The sequence below is a fragment of the Phytophthora ramorum genome (assembly GCF_020800215.1).
Source record: "Phytophthora ramorum isolate Pr-102 chromosome Unknown Phyram_PR-102_s0014, whole genome shotgun sequence".
Lineage (NCBI taxonomy): Eukaryota > Oomycota > Peronosporomycetes > Peronosporales > Peronosporaceae > Phytophthora > Phytophthora ramorum.
Window position 1 is genome coordinate 646,426 of NW_027150660.1, and position 20,886 is coordinate 667,311.

General features: G+C 51.9%; 7 protein-coding genes across 7 annotated transcripts; 3 read left to right on the plus strand and 4 right to left on the minus strand.

Annotated features, from left to right (window-relative positions):
• Positions 1-1,143: 1,143 nt before the first annotated feature.
• Positions 1,144-2,139, plus strand: KRP23_12135 (uncharacterized protein; the record flags this gene model as incomplete). Its single annotated transcript, XM_067882715.1, has 1 exon — positions 1,144-2,139. The coding sequence occupies one exon, from the start codon at positions 1,144-1,146 to the stop codon at positions 2,137-2,139; it is 996 nt and encodes a 331-aa protein (XP_067739743.1).
• Positions 2,140-6,607: 4,468 nt separating this feature from the next.
• KRP23_12136 (uncharacterized protein) lies at positions 6,608-7,924 on the minus strand (the record flags this gene model as incomplete). Its single annotated transcript, XM_067882716.1, has 2 exons — positions 6,608-7,036; positions 7,103-7,924. The coding sequence occupies 2 exons, from the start codon at positions 7,922-7,924 to the stop codon at positions 6,608-6,610; spliced, it is 1,251 nt and encodes a 416-aa protein (XP_067739744.1).
• Positions 7,925-8,236: 312 nt separating this feature from the next.
• On the minus strand, positions 8,237-11,558 carry KRP23_12137 (uncharacterized protein; the record flags this gene model as incomplete). The annotated part of the gene is made up of 6 exons (XM_067882717.1): positions 8,237-8,641; positions 8,757-9,014; positions 9,088-9,228; positions 10,193-10,588; positions 10,651-10,962; positions 11,031-11,558. The coding sequence occupies 6 exons, from the start codon at positions 11,556-11,558 to the stop codon at positions 8,237-8,239; spliced, it is 2,040 nt and encodes a 679-aa protein (XP_067739745.1).
• A 273-nt stretch (positions 11,559-11,831) lies between these two features.
• KRP23_12138 (uncharacterized protein) lies at positions 11,832-12,437 on the minus strand (the record flags this gene model as incomplete). Its single annotated transcript, XM_067882718.1, has 1 exon — positions 11,832-12,437. The coding sequence occupies one exon, from the start codon at positions 12,435-12,437 to the stop codon at positions 11,832-11,834; it is 606 nt and encodes a 201-aa protein (XP_067739746.1).
• Positions 12,438-15,683: 3,246 nt separating this feature from the next.
• Positions 15,684-17,124, plus strand: KRP23_12139 (uncharacterized protein; the record flags this gene model as incomplete). Its single annotated transcript, XM_067882720.1, has 3 exons — positions 15,684-16,202; positions 16,288-16,605; positions 16,696-17,124. 3 exons carry the CDS (start codon positions 15,684-15,686, stop codon positions 17,122-17,124), a joined length of 1,266 nt encoding a protein of 421 aa, XP_067739747.1.
• Positions 17,125-17,559: 435 nt separating this feature from the next.
• KRP23_12140 (uncharacterized protein) lies at positions 17,560-17,947 on the minus strand (the record flags this gene model as incomplete). Its single annotated transcript, XM_067882721.1, has 2 exons — positions 17,560-17,652; positions 17,717-17,947. The coding sequence occupies 2 exons, from the start codon at positions 17,945-17,947 to the stop codon at positions 17,560-17,562; spliced, it is 324 nt and encodes a 107-aa protein (XP_067739748.1).
• Positions 17,948-19,151: 1,204 nt separating this feature from the next.
• KRP23_12141 (uncharacterized protein) lies at positions 19,152-20,627 on the plus strand (the record flags this gene model as incomplete). The annotated part of the gene is made up of 3 exons (XM_067882722.1): positions 19,152-19,763; positions 19,850-20,134; positions 20,208-20,627. 3 exons carry the CDS (start codon positions 19,152-19,154, stop codon positions 20,625-20,627), a joined length of 1,317 nt encoding a protein of 438 aa, XP_067739749.1.
• Between the last annotated feature and the right edge of the window lie 259 nt (positions 20,628-20,886).

Genomic DNA, 20,886 nt, shown 5'->3' on the forward strand with positions numbered 1-20,886 from the left:
CTGCACGCACGCCACTTTCGATCCGCCGCGATTTGACGACTGACGTACTGGATTGTTTGGTTGTGGCCCAGAGCGCGACACAACCGGCGTACAGCAGTTTGAATTTCCCGCCCTACGGCCACAAGATCGGCCGATGCACATCAAGCGGCGTTAGCCGCACGCTCATCCTTGGCATCGAGGCGGAGGAAGCCTATAAAGAAAATCCTGGTCAAAGCTCAGCGAGAGGGGGCGGATGTGCAGCCGGCCAGTTACGCCGCCGTTTTGCGCCCCTCACCAGAAAGACGCGAGAGACGCTGTACTTGCTAGCAGCATTCCCCAAAGTACCCCGCTTTTGCGAGTTGAAGCAGGCTATAGGTGCGCGTTGTGTCGGCCGAATCATTTTCCGGAAAAAGAGTGGGAGGTCGAGGTACCGAGCGCGCCAGAGCAGGGCCTGCAGCACATAGACGCGGCTCTCAAAAGATGCCTCGTCTGCCTCTTCGCCTGTCTTCAGCCCGCTGGCTCGACGCCACGACAGCCGCTGCGAGTGCAGGGTTGTCATTCCGCAAGTTGCTGGCAACTCGACACGCATCGCGGCATTGCAATCTCGTGTTAAACGTTCCCGGACAGGATAGAATGAGCTCCGAGACGCGGAGCCCCAGCGCGTCGCCCAGCAGCAGCGACGGCGACGCGTCCCCCGCGGGGCGCACAGCCGACGGCAAGCCCAAGAAGTGCCGCTTCAACGACTGCGACAACCTCGCGGTGGACGGCACGAGCAAGTGCGCGTTCCACAAGAACCGGCGCCAGTGCTGCGTCGAGAACTGCACCAACCAGGTCTACGCGCGCAAGTTGTGCGTGCGCCACGGCGGCAAGAAGCAGTGCCAGGCCGACAGCTGCGAGGCGCACGCCCGCGGCGGCGGCTTCTGCCTGCAGCACGGCGGCTTCGTGGTCAAGCGCTTCTGCATCGTCGAGGGCTGCTCCAAGCAGGCGCACGCGCGCCAGAAATGCGTGCGCCACGGCGGCGGCCGCAGGTGCAAAGTGGACGGCTGCATGCAGCACGCGCGCGCCGGTGGGCTCTGCAACCGCCACTCACACGGCCACGAGTGCCGCGTGGACGGCTGCAACAAGACGGCGCAGCACTCGGGCTCCATTTGCTTCCGGCACGCCATGGAGCTGCGCGCGCACGGGGAAGACGTCCCCGAGCTCAACATCTCCAAGGGAGGCCGCCTCAGCAGCAAGAAGCGTCAGCAGCAGCAGCGCGAGCAGCAGATGAAGCAGGAGCAGTTCCACCACCAGCAGATCCAGCACATGCACCCGCTCTCGATTCAGGTGCCGCCCCAGAGCCAGCCCATGCAGCAGCAGCAGCAGAGCAACCCGTTCGGCCTCCCCCTCAAGATTAACGTGCCCACGTCCATGCCCAAGTTCAGTCTGCGCACGCCGCTGGGCAACAGCTTCCCGACGCCGCGCAGCCACGAGTTCTCGCTGCTCATGGGACTGCCGTCTCCGCAGATCGACAACTCGCAGCTGCCCAGTGTGCTGGCCATGACGAACGCGGGCGCCAATGCCGCGTCCGGCGGTCAGCGCACGCCCGGCATCGACAGCTTCCTGGGCAACGGCCCACCCAGCGTCTCCCGCGGAGGCAGCAGCTACCTGTCCTTGGGCCTGTTCCCCACGCCCCGACTGCCCGACCGCACGCCCAGCGGCAACGAGGACATGATGAGCGACTACATGAAACTCATGGGCCCCGACACGCCCATGAGCTTCCACGGGGGCGGCCAGTTCGGCGCGCCTTTGCTCGAGAACATCGGCGCCAACGTGTTCGAGAACAACCAGAACAGCGCCAACAACCAGCAGCACCACGCGCGCAGCCACATGGCGGCGATGGCCGCGGCTGCTGCTGTCCACGGCGGAGGCCAGCAGAGGATGAAGATGGACTTCCTGTCTCCGCGCGGGCTGGCGGCGCACAACTTCCAAAGCGCGGGCTTCCCCACGACCTCGACGAGCGACGGGTTGGCGGGCGGCGCGCCCGCCGGCTCGTCCGACTACGCGGCGCAGTTCTTCGCAGACAGCAAGAACGACAAGGCGCGCGGCCCCATGAAGACGTCGAGCGTCTCGGCGGCCACGACGCCCACCCCCAAGCCCACGGGCGTTACGGCCGCCTGAATGCGGCGCAATTGAGTGATGTACACGAATGTGACGAGCCCGACGGCTCACTCCGGCCAAGTCCCGGACCCAGTGGCGTGTTTACTGCACCAGACTGCAATGAGAAATTGCACCGGCAGAGCAAATGCCTCTCCGACTCGACGGCGCATGCGGCGCCTCTTTCCCCCCTCGAGCGGAGCGGTGGCTCTTGCCATCCTGATAGAAGAACGAGTCCGCCGATTCCACGGACTCGGTCAAAGTTTTGGCCCTACAGATAAAGTACGGATGAAAAAGTAAAGTAAAGCTTGACGATTTTTGCAGTTTACTTGGTGGCGTCTTGCATCGCGTTTTGCCAGGATCTGATGTCCACACGAGCGCACGACGTTCGTCACCTTCGTTCGGTTGCGATGGAGATCTTAGTCTGTGCATACTGGTGAGAGGCTCATCTCGACCCCAGCGTGACGTCGTTTTGCGGCGTTGTGGGTTTTGGGACGTGCAATCGGTGGTTTGCTGCTCACAGAAATTAAAGCTTGTGATTGTGAGTCGACGTGTGGTTGCTTAGAAGGCAACAGACAACGCTACACAGGCGCAGACCGTGTACGCGATGGACACGGATTGTGGCATGGGGGAAAGCTGTGCTGCTACTTGACAACTGATTCATTCGTGGGGTGAATATCTACTGAGTGCAAAGCTGTATCCTGGGTGCATTCTATCCTTGTGGGCTCGACAGTGGCAGCGTTCACGATGAGAGAGCAGTATCAAGAGTGGATGCCTTCTCCACAACAAGGTCCTGCTGCTGTGTTTGAGATGACCGTAGTCGAGAGAAGCAGCTTGAACACCCGAACATGCACGTTACTATCGGGCTCCTTGAATCTGCGCAGGGACTGCAGGCCGTGCAAAGTCGTAGTGCTGTTCTCACTTCGAATCGTCACGTTAAAGATTTTGGTCACGGCGTCGGGGCGTAGCTCTCGCATCTACTCGACCACAGTGAAATTGTGCAAATGAGAAGAACCCAGGTATCCCAAATCTCGTCGAAAAGTGGCGTACCGAGAGGGTGCTCATGTCCTGCCCCGAAATCTCACTGGCTTGGTGAACGGAGAGTTGAAGAGGAACTGTGGCAACAAGCTCAATTGGACCCGCTGACGATGGGCTGCATGCCGCAGCCGAATGCTGGCATGTTTTCATCAAAAATACGGGCTCGGAACGTCAGTACAACTGAGGCACGATTTGTCCAAGCTTTCCAAGCCACTGGTATCAACTCGCGCCAGCGCTGTTCTTGGAGTGGGTAGCCTCGCAAACTCGAAGTCTCTTCCCTGCAAGTACGCCGAAAGTATACATATTAGTGCGAACTCGTAGAACGAGTTCACTTTGGCCACTCTAACCACTCTTGTCACGCTGATACTCGAGCTCGTAACTCTCGCTTCTGCCCTTTTTTCGGATAAGCTACTCCGTCGAGGAGCCTGGCAAGTGTTTTACTGAGGGAGTGACATCGCGATTTCGTCCAAGTCACTGTCAAAACTTAATTCGTTCTCTTCGAAGATCCCCATGAAAGCCACGTCTTCTAGCGCGATCAATTCGCTCACCTCCAACAGATCCAGGTCCAAGTCGTCCATGAGTGACGCTACAGTCAAAATCTGAAATGCTGTTAAATTGAAGAGGGTCCGTAATGCATCACTGCCTCAAAGCACACCTGTACGTGGTGCATTCGGTGAGCGCTAAACTTGACGAAATGTTACACAACATAGTTGAGTATGGCGATGACTGCTACAGTGGCTTGGTACCAGCTAAAAAACGTAGAGCCCACCTTACTGTTAAGTACTTTCATACATTCTCATTCCATTCCGCACACTTCTGGCCCAAATCCGTAGCTTCACCAACGCTTGAGAAATCCTCATCGTCTCCAGATTTCTCGAAGTTTTCCTCTCTTTCCAATGATGGCTAATCTCGAGCAACTCCGACAAAGTTGACTTTTCATATAAACAGAAACGCACGAGATCCACAGGATTCCGCGATGCTGGTGCTTGTTAGCTTCAAGTGAAGCCTTTTGCATATAATCGGTCGATATTTCCTGAACAAGCATTAGAGACTAATAACTGAAAATTTGCTGCCCCTTTCAGACGAACACTACATAGCTTACCGAACTCGAACGAGAAGGTTTTGTTTGAGACGATACAAGTAACCTACTCATTTTCCAAACAAGCTGACCGCTGCATCAAACTACATGTACGAGTAAGCCCTGCACTCTTGAATGAAATAAAACAGGCATGGTACTGGTGGACGAGTTTTCGGCTTCAGAGTGCGTATTCGTTCTTCGGCTACAGCGGCCAACTCACTCAATCCTACCTTTGTTGTTTGACACACCAAAAACCTTGACGCGGGCATTTGACGGTGTTGAAAACGCTTTCGGTAGGCATGTGGGGCATTAAACGATTGCGTGTCGCGAAGTGTGTCTCTGGTGTCAGTCGGCACGTGTCTCGGCTGAGAACTTGAATAGTGACAATACTGTCCTTCTCAGCGTTTGGCGTGGCTCTCGTTCATACCTTCAGAATACGATAGACACCGAATAATTATGCTCGATATTGTGTAGTTCAGCAGCAGCGCGAAGTAAAATATTCGTTGCATTCACAAAAGGGTCTTGTGAAAGGGTCCTTCCTTCATAATACTCTGAAGAGCTCTGTTGACACTGCTCATAACAGACTTTAAAGCTCTGTTCCTTGCCTGAGCTACCTGACGCTTTCGATACTCTGATGCAGCTAATTCTTGCAGATTCTGGAATTCCCACGACGCCTTTAGCTGCCGAACGGGTTTCCTCAGCTGCTCTACATACACGTCCAATTCGTGAACGTATACGCGCAGAAACTGAATTTCCGCCCTCTTGCGTCTCTGAAGCCCCGTCGAAGAACTCCAGCCCGTCCGCTTTCGTCTTGGTTTCCGTGGTTTCTTGAGCTTTTTACTTGAAAAACTAGAAGCACTTGGATCGATTTGTGTGAGTGGGTGGGTAGTTGGACTCTGCGGTTCATCGTCTTCAGGTACAGTCCGGGCGCCCTCGCTATCTCCGCTGGTTTTGTCGGCGTCTTCGCTCTCCCAGCAATCGATGAACTCTATAATTTCTTCCAACGACGCCATCCGATCAGTTTCTGAGAGCAGCGACAGGGTCATGGCTCGTGGGCGAGCCAGCAAACGCGAAGGGTCTTGATCTTGGTCGCACCGATTCAAGAATGAAGCATTTTGTTCGCACCGCCCAGCACCTTCACTTCGCATGTCGGTACATGTAGTAAAGATGGCGGTAAGGCAGTGCCACCAAGTCAACAACTGAGCTGTTCGACTGTGGCGGCGTTTTCCAGACCAACTCACCGAAGACAGATCTCCCGAACGACATCAATTGATTGCAGAAGACAGAGTCGATTGCACCTACAGCAACTTCCTATTGACGTCGATTGCACCTACAGCAACTTTCTATTGACGTAAGTGTCGTACACGTACTTTATGAAGTGGAATCTTACCCGCATGTACACATCTTGTTGGAATCCACGACCACGAGGTACATGTACACTGCACAGTACCAACGCTTACGAACCGAATAGGATTGGGTCGGCAGCGTCGATCGATGGACCAGCTTATAAACATAAACACCCAAGCCGTACATTACTACAATCATATCGATGAGTGTTGGCACACTAGCAAAACTCGTCTCCGAGGAATCGCCAGTTAGAAAAGCAGACCTGGCTTAGTGCTGCATCTTGAGCTCGAGCTGCATTCAGTGCCCAAACTTTGGACCCCAAAGCACGATTCTGACGTACGACTGTCAGATCGTACACCTCCTTGACGCGAAGAAATCTGAGTACGGGCACGCTGTGCAGTCCGGATTTGATTGAGTGGGATTGACTCAATCATTGTCAATGGCGTATCATCAACTAGAGTCCGTTCGTGCCGCTACATGTAGCATTGCTTAGTCCAGTGCTCGGCCATGCACGACTTTTAAGTTTAATAGCATGCGAGCAGCACTATTCACGCTTGGTTCATGATCAGACTTGATGTAGGCCATGTGTGTCTTTTGACTTATCTGACGAAGGACCAGGCCTGCCTCGTTTCCTCGAAACGCCTTGAGAAAGCGAGGTCAGATCGACACTACGTGCACAACACGAAAGGGTTTTAGGCTCGGGTGTAGCCGCCATACCGCAACAAATGCAAATACAAGAATTCGAGCAACAAAATGTAGGGTATGATGTACATTCTACCAACGGTAAATGATCGCGGAGACTACCAGAAAGCGACACAGGAGCGCTTGAGTTTAATTGTTGGAAAAGTGCGCAGCGTGGTTCGATCAACACGGCTGCCAGTTATAGATCCCGCGCGCGAAGGAATCAAGCCATGAAAGTCCGATTTCGATAAAGAGCACTATAGCAAAAGCGTTATTACGACACAGAAGACAGACCAACTCGCATAGGCCGCTTGCTACGTTTTTCGGATCATCCTGCGCCGATTCCCATCAAAACCCAGCCACTGCCGACGCCATTCCAAACCGTTGTGTCTCTTCAATGAGCTGGTCTTGCAGGTGTGTGGTGTGTTCTCGCAGCTTCCAGCTCAAGTTCCTCAGCACCACGCTCTGCGCGTGCCTGACATCTTCTGGGCGAGCATTATCGATTCCAACGTTTTGGTCAAGGTACATTTGCTCGCACACACGCACAACCGACGCCTCTGGGTTCGTCTCGGAGCGTGTGATGATCGTCCACGTCTGGTCTCGGAACTGTAAGCCTTCGTTGTTGAGCATCATCAGGTCCGCTTTGATGATTACAATGCGGTTGGGCTCTTGGAACTTGCGTAGGAATTGCACGCCCTTGACCTGCTTCACGTAGGACGGACACTGCAGCGTAAGGATCCAGTTTTTCTCGTGCGAGTTTGGCTCGTTACCCTTCACCTGTAAAAAAAAAACAAGAACGCGTTGGAAACCTGACGGAAGACAGCATAACCCACACGAACGTACACATCGGGCCCACTTCTCAGGGCAAGAGCGAGGAATACTCAAGTCCTTCCAGCAGATATCAGCTGCCACCTCCATAGGACACAACATTGGGGTCGTAGACAACGCCTCCGCCGTCATTCCGCGAACCTTGTCGTGTTTCATCTGCATGCTGCAGCTAACGGATGGTGGAGGACCCGCAGTTTGGAAGACTGATCCCGAGTCCAAGTAAAGCTTCACTACCTTTTGCTCGAGATGATCCACGATCGACTTGTTGTTCTCAAAAGCTGCGAACGAGTACGTGGACGTCGGCTCATTGCCAAACACGAACTCGAAGCCCTGAAGCAGCGAGCGCTTAAACAGAACCCCCCGCAGCTTCTTGTCCACCTCGGCCTGGCGCGCCAAAATCTGTTTGAGTTTGCAGTTGGTCTCTTCGGACAGACGTCGCTCATTGTACTCCATTGCCACGACCTCCCCCCACTTGGCATGTTGTGCCGCTGTCCTCGGATCGAGAGTGTTTTTCTGCGAAGCTGGATTTGGTTTCTTTCTCTTGAGTTGATCCACTTCCTGCTCGAGCGCTCGAACTTGCTCTCGCAGACCCAGAAGCTCCGCCTTTTTGCGTTGTTGCACTCGAGTCGTGTACCCTGGAGGATTCGCCTTGCGCTTCCGCTTGGGAGCATTTTTCGTGTTCGTGACGAGGTGCACCGTTCCGGAATCGGAGCAAGTCGGAGAGCTGACATTGTTTCCATTGTCGCTATCCCCCAGCAAGACGTCGAACGAGTCGATGATGGCGATGGCTTCTTCCACCGTCATGATGCCTTCGCTGTCGGTCACCGCTTGGCTCATTGTGCGTAGATCTGCCAATGTGAGTGAAAAGACCAATGATGAAAGCTGGGAGGAAGCTCCCGATTGGCTGTACAGCATCTCGGCAGAGGATTATGAAGGCCGATGTTTATGAAGGGCGAGCTGGAGGTGAAATTGGCGGTAGGGAGCACAGCAGCAGGTGGTTAAAAACACCGTTGAAGCTAACAGAAAACTTGGCACAATATTACGGTAGACCCTTTTGAGTGCATGGGAATTTCGTAGACACTTTACAGACATTGGTTCGGTTATTAAACATCGGGAACGAGAAGAGACTCTCGCTTTGGTGACGACTCGTTACTCTGACGACTGGAACTGGCCCATCAGCGTTTCCTGCAGTCGCTGCGAGCACTCGTGCAGCTTCCAGCTCAAATGCTTGAGAACGATGTTCTGAGCGTATGCCACGTCTTCAGGTCGTGCTTGGAAACCTTCTTGCGGGTCCATGAAAATCTCCTCGTAGATGCGCACCACCGATGCATGCTGCGGGTCTGTTTCCGAGCGAGTGATGATCGTTATGCACTTGTTGCGGAACTGCAAGCCTTCCGTCGTGAGAGTCATGAGGTCTGTCCTGGCCAACACGATGCGGTTGGGCTCCTCGAACCTTTGCAGGAGCTGGAGACCATTCACTCGCTTTACATACGACTGGCACTTCAGAGACAGGATCCAGCTCTTCTCCTGAGACTTTGGTTTGCGTCCGCACGTCTAGAAGAGGGCACAACAGCGTTAGCATTGTAGCATGCACGAGTGTGTCGTAGCAACTTGCCCTTTGTGCCCATTTCTGCGGGTCTGGTCGATGGCCGTTCTGTTCTTGCCACACCACCTCGGCTGCCACCTCCATCGGACACGCAACAGGAGTAGTCGCTTTCATCTCGGCTATCTTGCCTCGCTGCTTATCGAACTTGGTCTGCATGCTGTAGCCGAGGGAAGACGACGACCACGACTCGAATAACGGGCCGGACGCCAGGTACATCTTCACAACCAGTTCTTCTAGGTGGCCGATGATAGCTTTGCTGTTCTCGAATGCGGAGAAGAAATAACTTGGCGTGGGTTTGGTCTCGAACACGAACTCGATCCCCTGCAAAACATTCGTGACTCAGTTCGTGATGTCAGAAACGAAGCCAAAAAGTTTGCTTAGCGCACAAACTCACCTTCAACAGCGAACTCTTCTTCAGGGTACAGCGTAAGTCCCTGTTTGCCTCCATCTGATGCGTAAGCATCTCCTTAAGCTTGCGGTTCTTCTCCTCCGATTCACGCCGTGCATTACGCTCGAGCTCGATCACCGCTTTCCACTTGGATTGGTAAATGGCAGTCTCTCCCTCAGTCACATGAGTGTACGCAGTGTTCACTACGGGCTGTCCATTCTTGAGTTGGTCTAGCTGATCTTCTAGAGCTCGCGCTTCATGACGTAAAACTCTGTATTTCAGCCCGTTTACGCTGCTGCACGCGTGTCGAGTATCCTGGTGGGTTTGGGTTCTTCTTGCGTTTTGCGTTTTCCTTTCCAGCAGCGCTGTTTCTTTGAGAGCTCAGCGAGGAGGAAATCATCGAGTTGTCGCTATCGGGTGGCGGAGACTGGACGCTGATGGTGCTTCCTCCGTCATTTTCGTTGAAACCTGCTTGGAAAGAGTCGATGAACGCGATTGCCTCGCTCACAGTCACTTCGTCGTCGCTTGTTGCCTCCAACAAACTCATTTTTAATTATGATAGTGCCGGATGAACAACAGAGGGAGGGACCCCCTCGATTATGGTGGCCAATGATTATGAAGGTCACCAAACCTCAGGGAGTTTTGAAGTGGAACGAGATCACCATCCTCTCCTACACAAATGAAACTACACGGAAACGCTTAGCTGACAGAACACAAGAGATAAACGCGTAATGCACACCTACACGAGTGATTTTCTTGCTACGATTTGCCATCCTCCTTGTGCCGAAGCGCGAAAATTGGCTTCAGGACCTTCGCGCGTGTCAAGAAATTAACGAACGCAAATGCCGCCCTCTTCGTGTTCAGCTGGCCATATCAGCGAGTCTCATCGATGAACCTGGAGAAATTGGCACTGACGCTACGGGAAAACGAACATACGAGTGCTTCATTCTGCACCAACTTAAACTTGCCTAATAAAAAGCGAAATCGCTGTGCGTCAACTTCCTTGTGTTTCGAGGGTATTGCGAACGGACCGAGTTGGTCGAACATATTATTTGGTCGTCCTTCGTCCCTCAAGTTAGCAAACACCCCTTAAGAGTGCGGGAGACGGCACCCCTGACGCTGCCTCGATGAGCAGTTCCAGCATATACTGTGAATGACCTCGCATCTTGGAGCTCCAGGTTTCAAAGGCAGAATCTCGCAAATACGTGATGTCTTCTGGCCGAGCATTAAATCCTGGTTGTACTTCCATGTACAGCTGTACGAAGAAACGAACCTCGGAAGCCTCGATGGGATCTGTTTCTGAGCGGGAGAAGATCGTCCACACGCGTCCTCGAAGCTGCATACCGTCAGTTGGAAGCAGCATCGTGTACGCTCGCGTGACGACTATACGGTCATCTTCTTCAAACTTGCGCATGAACTGTAATCCATTTACTGGTGTTGCACCAGCCTTGCCGCGGATAATCTGGTCGAAGTTTTTCTCCATCGAGTTCGGTTTACTAGCTTGCATCTGCACATAACAGTTAGCACTTTTATCGTGATAACAACGGGATAGTTGATGCAAATACTCACATAGCGGTAGGATTTGTCCGGATACGTGCGAATAGTGGTCAACTCCTTCCAGAGCGCGTTGCTCGCTGCTTCAATTGGACACGAGAGCGGCGCCTTCGTCACGATCTCAACCACGTTGCCAAGTTGGTCGTCGAATCTCCGATTCATCTCGCAACTGATCGGCAGCTCTCCTGACTCGGGTTCAAAAAGTAATTTACTTGAAATATACATCTCCGCCACTTTTTTCTCCAGTTGGGCCATGATCACTTCGCTGTTGTCCACCGCAAGCGGGCCCTGCACAGAAGGAGGTTTCTCCAGAACAACCTCCATCCCCTGCTCCCAAACACACCAAATCAGCAAAAATCCACCAAAAATCTAAAAAACAAACTACAAAATCCCACCTGCAGCACGGATGGTTTCAGGATAATTCCTTTCAGAGCATCGTCGACGGTCTTGTGATTTTTTAGCAGCTCTTTCAGCCTCCGGTTCGTGACCTCCGCTCTCTGGCGTCTCTGAAACTCCAGCATCGCCACCTGCATCCACTCGCTCTGTGCTCGGTCCTTGAGCTGTTCAGCATGAGCTGCTAGGGCTCCTACACCCACGGCTTTCGTGCGTCTCAGATATTCCACTTTGGCTTCGAGGGCCAGCGCCTGCTCCCGCAACTGCTGCATCTCCGCCTTCTTGCGGTGCAAAAGTCGCGTGGAATATCCCGCAGGATTCTTGGATGAGCGTTTGCGCTTGGGCTTCGATAGCTGTGCGTTGTCACCTGATTGCAGGGTGGTGGGGGAGGTGGCCCCACCACTGTCACTGCCGCTTGTGCTGCCATTGACACTGGGACTTGCACTGCCCTCGCACGCGTCGATAAACGCCAACGCTTCAGCCACAGTGGCCAAATCGTCGCCTTCGGGCTCCAAGAAACTCGCACTCATGTCTGCAACGAGGTCAAATCGATTGTGACGCGGGAGATGTCGGGGATAAGATATGATTGGATGAAAATCTGAATAAGACATATTATTGGATAAAAAGGCAAATGATTATGCAGGCGCGATGATGATGCAGTTGCATTTGTAGGTTGGTTTTCGTGTCTATTTTCCAGAATACGATATGCTGTCCCTGATGAATCGGCTCAATACCGGTAGTCGCGAGATGATTGATAATGCTTTCGTAGACGTGAACGAGAGGAGAAGAGATTGTTTGTGTATTCACATGATAGCGCTTTGTTCAGCGACTAGATTTAGAGTGGTGCTGACGTGCAGTTGGGAGTCCAGGATCCTTTTCAGCTTGCGGTTCGTCTCCTCGGCCTTCAGTCGCTCCACGTACTCGGCGACGACCAGCTCCTGCCAATTGCAAGCGTTTCCGTTCACTAGTACTAAACCGATGCGTTGCTGAAGTTGCTTGGCGTACGCTTCCAGATCTTTCACGTGCTTTCGCAGGAACTCAAGCTCTGCCCGTTTACGACGCTGCAGTCCCGTGGACGAGCTCCAGCCTGTCCGCCTCCGTCGGCGCTTCGGCTTCGTTTGCGTGGTGAAACTGGATCGCTCGATGCATGTGGGCGAGGCTTGTACTGAGCTCTTGGTTGTCGAGTGTTCCGACATCGTTATAGCTTCGTGCTCACAAGCACCGGCATCCGCCTCATCTCTCTCTGGGCATTCGCAACAGTCGGGAATCGCCATATCCTCGGACTGACGCTCGGTCTCACGAGCCTCACCGTTCTTCAAGCATCCCATAGGACAGTCGCAGCAGTCGATGAACTCGAAGAGCTCCTCCAGTGTCGCCATCTGCACGTCTTCTTGCAGCGAGATGTCCATCCGTCCCCCGTTTGACTGTGTGGGTTCGAGAATGAGTCTGTCATCTGCGATGCGTGCGCAGTGTGATACTTTGCCACTCGACACAGGGAACCTCGCCATGACGCTTACCATTTTTATGTTTTAGCAGTTTATTTATCTGCCTCACGGTTGTGCAAGTTTGTTAGCAAACCGCGTGCACAGTAACGTTTACCACAAAAACGTGAACCAGAAGATTGCATTTGCAGTGACGGACGATGCAGAGTATTGCAAGAAGGAATCGATTCGTTTCTGTGCCCTGGTCGAATTTCCCCCCTCCCCCTGTAAGCAGCCATTGTTTACAGGTTGTGACTCGAAACAAAGTCGCCATGCACCAGTCACTCCGGCGCAACGTCAACGAGTCTTAGGAGGTCGCAAGCCCCTCGTAATACGAGACCAGGCTCGATTATGACGCGCGGAGGACACAGCAATGGAATACTTCAATCAACCACCAACAAACTCGCCTTCCTGATCTCGTTATTTCGATGCGACGTCGTGCTGCTTATTAATACTCGCTGCACGAAAGTTGGGGTTTTCCAGGTTAAACTCGTGCTGGCCAGCGGTGGCAGGACGAGCGACGGACCTGGCAAGCAGTGAAGGATGGTAAGGAGAGCAGTCGGACGTAAGCGGACCCGCAACACTGGATAGGATGCGGATACCTATCCGGAATGAATATTAAAGCTCAGATGCGGAAACGATCAGTAACACAATACTAGTATACCTCACCATATTATTATTAAACTCGTGCTGGAGCTCAAAGTACCACACGTTGGTCATCATTCTTAGCAATCTCAGCCTGGCTTACAGTGTACTATTATGATAGCACAGGCAACCCGGAGCTGCCGCCCCCGGAGAGTACGCAGATCGATAACAAAGAAAGAGTTGTATATAGTTTATAGGCATCCGAGACTGGTGGCAGTAAATTAGATGAACTGATAAAGTAGGATGCAATTAGCAGTTAAATGACACGCTGGTTCCTTAGAACTCCAAGTCGTCAACTCGAGTGGAGAACTGGACGCTTGTCCCTTGGTATAGCTGAAGGCCGGTGAAGTGTTTGAATTTAATGACCTCTCCTTCTTCCGGGCAGTTCGTTTCCCCATCTCATTCTCCCCAGATGCGAACAGTGGCCAAGTCACGATCAGTGGTCGCTTTGGATTCTTCTTAGGTGTCCTTGTAGAGCTAAGCATACAATCCTAACGCACGAACGAAGTGATACGAAATAGTTTACATTGTGAAGCTGCCCGACAGTCATATCGTTGGTAGCATCGTAGCAGTGAAGGTGCCAGGACATCTTACCTCCCTTGTAGGTGTGGCAACTCTTCCACAGGAAACGAGAATTGATTGCATTGTGGGAGTCCACGATCAATTTCCGCTTAAGTTTCTTAATTATTATGATAAAGGTTGCAGAGTTGATTCTTAAAAGCAATGCCAGTCACCACATGCAGCACACGGTGGTTGCTGTTGTTGACCAAGAGCTGCTCACATTGCTCGCCCGCGAGTTGTAGCGCTGCAAGTGCTGGCGTACAAGTTGTACATCTACGCTTGATGGTTTTGGCTCAATCCGTATTATATGATCTTGTAGAGGGAGGTCTCTCTTCAAGGGATAAAAGAGGAGTACCCGCTTTGATACCCGGTTTTGATAAGTTACAGTGCTGCGCCGCCAAACACAGGTGCGAACGTGAAGATACTTGCGTGTTTGTCCAGTAATGCCAAACAACTTTCCGATAATCACCGCCCATTAGAATTTTGGACTGCAACAAGACGCAGAAGCTGTTGTGTTTGCGACGTACAATGCCTGGTTTGTTCTGGAATTCACGCGAGCAGACAAATTATCCAAGAGTTCGCAGCTTCAGTGAGCAAGTCAACGGACCTTCCGTTGTTCGGATTGTGCCAGACTCACATCGTGCGCTGGAGCTCGTTTGCGTTTACATGTACGATGCCGTTGTCCGGCTCCAGCCGCCAGTGAAGACTTTCCAGTATGACCAGTGAACTTTTGCTGTTCCTTGCAACTCGACGCTTTCTGATGTGGCCAACTCTTCTGCCTCGAAGATTAGCTTCCACTCGGTGAAGACAATCCTTATTTCACAATTCCTGCGGAGGAAACCAAAGAGACCAGATGAACTTCTCGCTCGTGGAAGAGGATAAAATGGCAACCCTCGAGGAACTATTCGCCTTCATCGATTGCTCGAATGGGCCTGCCAAAGGAACCCAAGACGGAGGAGACTGGGTTTGCGAGGATCCGTTGACCGTTGACAGATTTATTTCGTCGCCTGCAAACGATCCGTGCCTGAAATCGGCAGACATCGCTAAGAAGACCTCGAAACGCCGGAGAATACGAATTGGCTGGAGCTCTTCTACGGGGCTGCAACGGCGCAAGCGAGCAGAGCTGCTTTTCTTACAGCAGCACGTGCAGGATCTGGAGACATACTTGCAGCAGCTGAAGTGGCCATGCACACCAGATTTCGACTCTGTCGCAGTTGATACGCCAATCCGGTGGAAGGAGATCGCAGGAGCCCAGTTTGTGAAGCGCCTTGAATCTGAAGAAACCAACCGAGTGCTGAAGACCATGCTGAGCAAGAATTTACAGGTACACGCCGCCTTACGATACATTTCCGCTCAGACTGGCGACGAGAGGTTAATCCTAGATCAAAGCGTTGATGGTGCGAAACCTGCCTTAGATTTAGCCAGTAGGTGGTGCCTCACTGTTGTCGTATTTGTAGCCTGGACAGAGTAAGCTGGACACAGTCAAGAAGAGCGTTCTATTGGAGATACGGTTAATGGGTTACGGACCCTTTGCAAGTACGAGGATGCCAACCGAGTCACCGACAGAGAGTCTCCAAGGCGGGAACAACTGCAGGACAGCTACTTATGTACCTCTCCAACTGCGATGAATCGGCGCGAGTCTGTTGTTCGGAGCTGTACGCGGAATCCAAGGACGGATTGTTATTAGACTTCGCGCTAAACGGGACGTACCGAGACCACGGTGGTGGAGCTACGATGATATTAGCATCGGTGTTCAGTCACCCTGTTGAAAAGTGGACATGGACCTCACCAATCGCTGTCGTGAGCTCCATCGAGTTTTGTCGCGGCTGCGTGACATTGTTCCCAGCGTTCACGTGGTGGCTGCTGTCTTCATAATCATCGTGGCGCATCAACTTTCAGTCCTCATAATCACAGCGCCGTCCCTCTAATTCAGTAGTTTTCAAATTGAGCGGTCGAGAGCAAGCCGAGATGAGCCTCTTGGTGGAGAGGGAGGATCTAGCGACGCTGGAGCAAGTCGTGGCTTTCATCGACTCGTGCGACACCAACATCAGCAGCATCGTCGACGCCACCACCAGCGAGAGTGGAAATGACGACTCTCCCTACAGCATTGAAGACGTGGAGTCTGTGCTGTTAGATTCACTGGATGGGGTGCTGGAGGAGGCGACGTTTCTACCAAAGAAGGAGTCCGAGCCCGATACAAGTACGAGGAGGAAGAGGAAAAAACTTCCCGGGGCATCCACGAAGCTGCAGCGACGGAAGAAGGCAGAGATCCTGGGGTTGAGAGCGCAGACTCAGGAACTGGAAGGGAAACTCGAGCAGCTCAAGCGGTTTAATGGCTCGTCCTCGTGGCTTACGATTGCTACCACGCAGTACGAAGAGCGGCTAAAGTCAGAGATGGTAAACCAACAATTGCGAGCTGTCCTGACGGAATATATGAAGACGAGTCGCGCATTTCAAGAAGTATTCCAGAAGCAGACTTCACTCGGCGTAAGTACTTTTTGTGCTGGTCTCTCTCTCAGTACCTTCTGGTGGTGCCTGTTTCTAATCATTTACTTACTGGAAATGCGAACAGAATCTGGATGGCATCTTCGGAAAGCAGTATTACCCTACCACTACACACCCTTCGGGAGGAACCGATACCTCTCTCGCTGTTATTGGTGCACTTGAGAGCCGGGTGGAGGGTTTATATCTTGATTCTGGTGCCGTGTTTCAGCCTAGTGGCGTTCCAACCGCCAGCACCTCGCTTCATGGCAAACAAGGGCGACAACAGGGCAGGGTTTTCGAGATCAATTCGACATCATCGATGTCTTGCTCGATGCGTGAAGCGAGCGCAATGATGTGGCGAGAACTTCTCACCGTTCGCAAATACAACGACAAGTCTTATCGCTTTGTAAGTGGATTGGAGTGTTGTGGGGCTTACTGGTGTCGAAGATCGCTGCTGACTTGTTTTATGTTTGTTTTTGGTATTCCTGTGTGCTAGTTTCGACAACGGGTACCGGCTTCTGTTGAGAAGGATTTCACCATGGTACTTCGAAGTGCGTCCAGCGTCAAAGAAATCAATGGCTTGTCGTTTGTGCGCAAGATTGAGGAGCCGAACCGCGTGGTTCTAGTTGGAGCAGATCGCTTTCTGTTGCCAACGGAAGGTCTTCAATTTCGGGTGCAACGTTGGACGATTATCACGCGTTCGGGAGACGCTTCACAGCCGAAATCGGTCGTGCGCACACTGCTTCAGCTCTACGCTGAGTATTCAGATGGCTTTACATCTGAGAAAGAGGACCTTCAAGAGGCTGAAGATTTTGTGCTGGAAACGTTGGGTGGGAAGCTCCAAGAGTATATTCGGTGGCAAGAAAGAGTGTTCACGCAAGAAGCTCGTGCGGCTGCAACGGACTCGGTACCGATGCACCACTAAAAAATCAAATTGTACGAATCTTAGGTACGAGATTGGAATGCTAGTTACTCTACATGTGCTTTACTTTTGCAAACAATTGCCTTTAAGAATCGTGAATCGAACAGGTCATCTAAGCTAATGGCCGTTTAGGTAGCTAAAGTGTCGCTTTACAGCGCCTGGTGACCTATGAGGTGACAGCTTTGGCCCGCCAAGGCATTCGAGAGATTCTCCGAGCGACAGATTCACTGTTGGACATTCATAGGCTGCTAAATGGTTTCAGGTTTTGACCAGCATCGCAGCAGCTCAAACATTACATTTCTGCAGCCTGGTGTGGAGATGCCGAAGTAAATACTTCGGAATCATGGACTTTATAGACAATCTGGTTGGTCGAGAGCTAAACGCACAGTGCAGGTTACAATTTAGGAGAGGTCTCAACGCTCCAGACTTGTTGACACATCAGGGGCCTTGGACTTGGATGAGGCCTGGTTGGGTGTCGGCATCGGCGGCGTACGTCATGCCCATTTCCATAACGTCTTGAAGAGTCTCTCCCTACAATGTGGTCAAACTCGAGATTAGTCTGATGCAGTACATACAACAACACTGAAGTGCTCACCTCGACCTCAAAATCTTGTTCGAGAACCTGTTGCAGAGCCTTCGCCAGTTTGATCTGATTCATTCCGATCTCCTTCAGCTTTTGGTTTTCACGTTCCGACTGACGCCTCTTTTGAAACTCCTCCAGCGCTTTTGCGGCCCATTGACCCTGGTGTTCATTTTGAAGTGGCTCCGATGTGTCAACCTCAAAATTGCGTCCTCGCTTCCTCTGACGCTCCAACCACTCCTCCATCTCTTGCTTTTGTGTTTGGAGGTGCTGTACCTCGGCTTTCTTGCGCTCTAGCAGCTCAGTGGCGTATCCCCGCCTGTATTTTCGCCTCCGGGTGTTTTTGGGTGCTCTTGTGGCGTCTGTACAGGATGCGGCCGCTTCATACAGTGCAGACAATCGGCTTTCCGAGTTCGCGATGGGTTGGCAGCGCGCGTCTTCTTGAACAAAACTCGTGTCTTCAGCATCGAGGCCGTCGAGGAAAGAGAAAATGTCATCGGACAGCATTTCGTCAAACTCATTTTCCGACATGCCAATTACGTAGGTGCTGGCGCTTTGCGAGTGTCTGTGGTGCTCCCCGACCGAGAGAAAACGATCTGACAAAGTAGCAAGCCACGCATAAACGTTTAAAAACTGAAGATGTTGCCCCGTCATCGAGGTGATCACGCGGTGTTTGGCTTGCAAAAGTTTGCGGACAGTGCTTGGTTACACATAGGGCGGATGGGAACAGACGGTAGCTTCCCACCTACTAAATTCACTTAATGGCTACGACTTTATACAGACACGAAAAGTTGACTACATCTTGATTTAAGTATTTAGATGGCTACAATGTATATTGATTGGCAAAACATAAGACAATTCGTCGCACGGCAGATTGCGCTCCACCATTAGCTGAAAAGGAAAACCTGAAGGCATGAGGATAGAACTCCTTCAAGGTTAGAAACCTTATTATATACAAGACGCGGTGTTATGGCGTTTGTCTATCTTGGAGTGTGCTGGCAGTACACATATGGTATGAGGTATGGACGCCAGAGTAGTAACTGACCTAGGGAGTATGGAGGTTCTAGAAGGTGTAGTCAGTTCAATAAGGGACCAGGATAGTCAGAGGTAGGGGAGTTCTCACTTCTAGATTGGTAAAGCCACTGAGGAGGTCCCAGCGGGGGACCGAAGCGCATCTGGCACAAGTTCAATACAGAAGTTGCTACATGTACCTTGATCCACTTTCCTACAGAGTGATTTGCTTTTGGTCGTCGCATTCGAATCGGGTGGTAAGGTGGCCTTCTATTTGATGTTTATGTGTTTTTTCCTATAGAAGCCTTATAATATGTTTGATGTCATTCGTCTGTCGTGTTTCGAATCGCGGAGATTGTCGGGTTATCACTGTATTTTAGCCAATGACATCGCGCTATAGGAAACTGTCTTCAAAAGCTTATCATCACAACACCTGACGATGAACGTCTTGCCGTGTGAAGGTGACAACGCCATGACGCTACAAGAGGCTTTAGCATTCATCGACCCAAGCGATGACATCGACAGAAACAATGCCACGTTACCTCCATTGGAAGAGACCGACGAGCTCCTCGGCTCCGTGATGGGGGTTTTGCTGGAAGAAACGACGAGTCTCGACGGGAAGGCACAAAAGCCGACAACGAAGCAGGAAAGAACGACCACGACGACGCCGACGAAGACAGCAGCGACGGAGAAGACGATGGGGAAGAAGAAGCGTGTGCGCAGTCCCGCCAGTTCGTCCACAGTGCTTCAGCGTCGCAAGAAGGCCGAGATTTTGTCGCTGAGGCAGCAAGCTACGGAGTTGCAGACACTTTTGAACCAATTGTTGAGTCCCGACGCGAGCTCAGCAGTTCCGAAACTGAACGTGAAGACGTGCGCCGACTCAAAGGCTCGAGGACAAAGACCGTCGCAATGGCAGCGCTCTGCGCTCGAGCAGTATGAAATGCGGTGCAAGTCACAACAACTGAATCGCCAACTCAAGAAAATTGCGTCCCAGCAGCGGAGTACGACCATTTCCTTGCGCGCGATCCTTCGGAGACAATCTCTCGTCCAGGTCAGTTTGTCGAGCTTCAACAATTATTTTTGGAGTTTTAGCTGTCGCGCTTGATATGTATTCTAATCGTTGCTCCTTGATTGCAGGACATGAACAACGTGATGAAACACGAGTCACCAGAGCATTTATTTGGACCACTTGCAGACAATGGCGTGCACAGGTGCATGGCGCAGCTTGCGCACGCAGTGGACAGTATGTACCAGCATCCGACTCCAATATTCGGTTCGGCTCCTTCTGTATCAAGTCATGTGCAGACTAGCTACAAGGAACAACGCAAGGGAGATGTCGTCGCGTTCATCACAAGCACACCGATGCGCTGTTCCATGGCTGATGCTAGCAACGTGGTTTGGAGTCATTTCGTAAAAGAGCAGGTGAGTTCTACAGGGCAAAGCTTGGCACCTTTCACGTTAATCCGTAGCCTAACTTTGAACCTGCTCGCTGTAGCCACTACATGTAGAGAGCAAGCCCAATGTGCTGCACAGCACGGAGCCAGTAACGCTGCATCATCTCGACGAGTCACTGCAGTTCGAGAAGCTGCACTACCTCCGTAAAATCTCCGAGCCGGGGAAGGTTACATTGGTCTACTCTGCTATTCTGCTACTGCACTCGGAAGGGCTGAAATTCTGCATAAATGGTCTCACCACCATCATGCCATTACCAGCAGACCCGCTCCATACGTGTGCCGTGCACACAGTCGTCAAGCTACACGTTGACAAAAAAACCGGTCAAGAATCTCCTTTCGCGCAAGACATTGCTCTGGGAGCGTTGAGTAAAGCCGTTCGACTGTATCGGCAGTCGGAACAGTCCAGCCTGGTCGATGAAGCTGCTCGTGTCTCGGGGGAACCCAGCTATTTCATGCTGTAGAACTGCTCTAGTAGACGCCTTCTTTTCTCAGTTCCCACTCAACGACGCGCAGGGCCACACGTTTGACTGCGTATAGGATCTCATTGTAATATTTGACTGATTTCGGGACGGCGTCAATCGGAACGTGATGACCGAAAGCTGAAGGAGATTGAAATGAATCAATTCAAACTGGTGACGACTTTGCAACAAGTTTTCGAACAAGATTTATCTCCCGAGGTGGCTGATTTCTCGACTAACATGAACAGGATTGCTTGCTTGA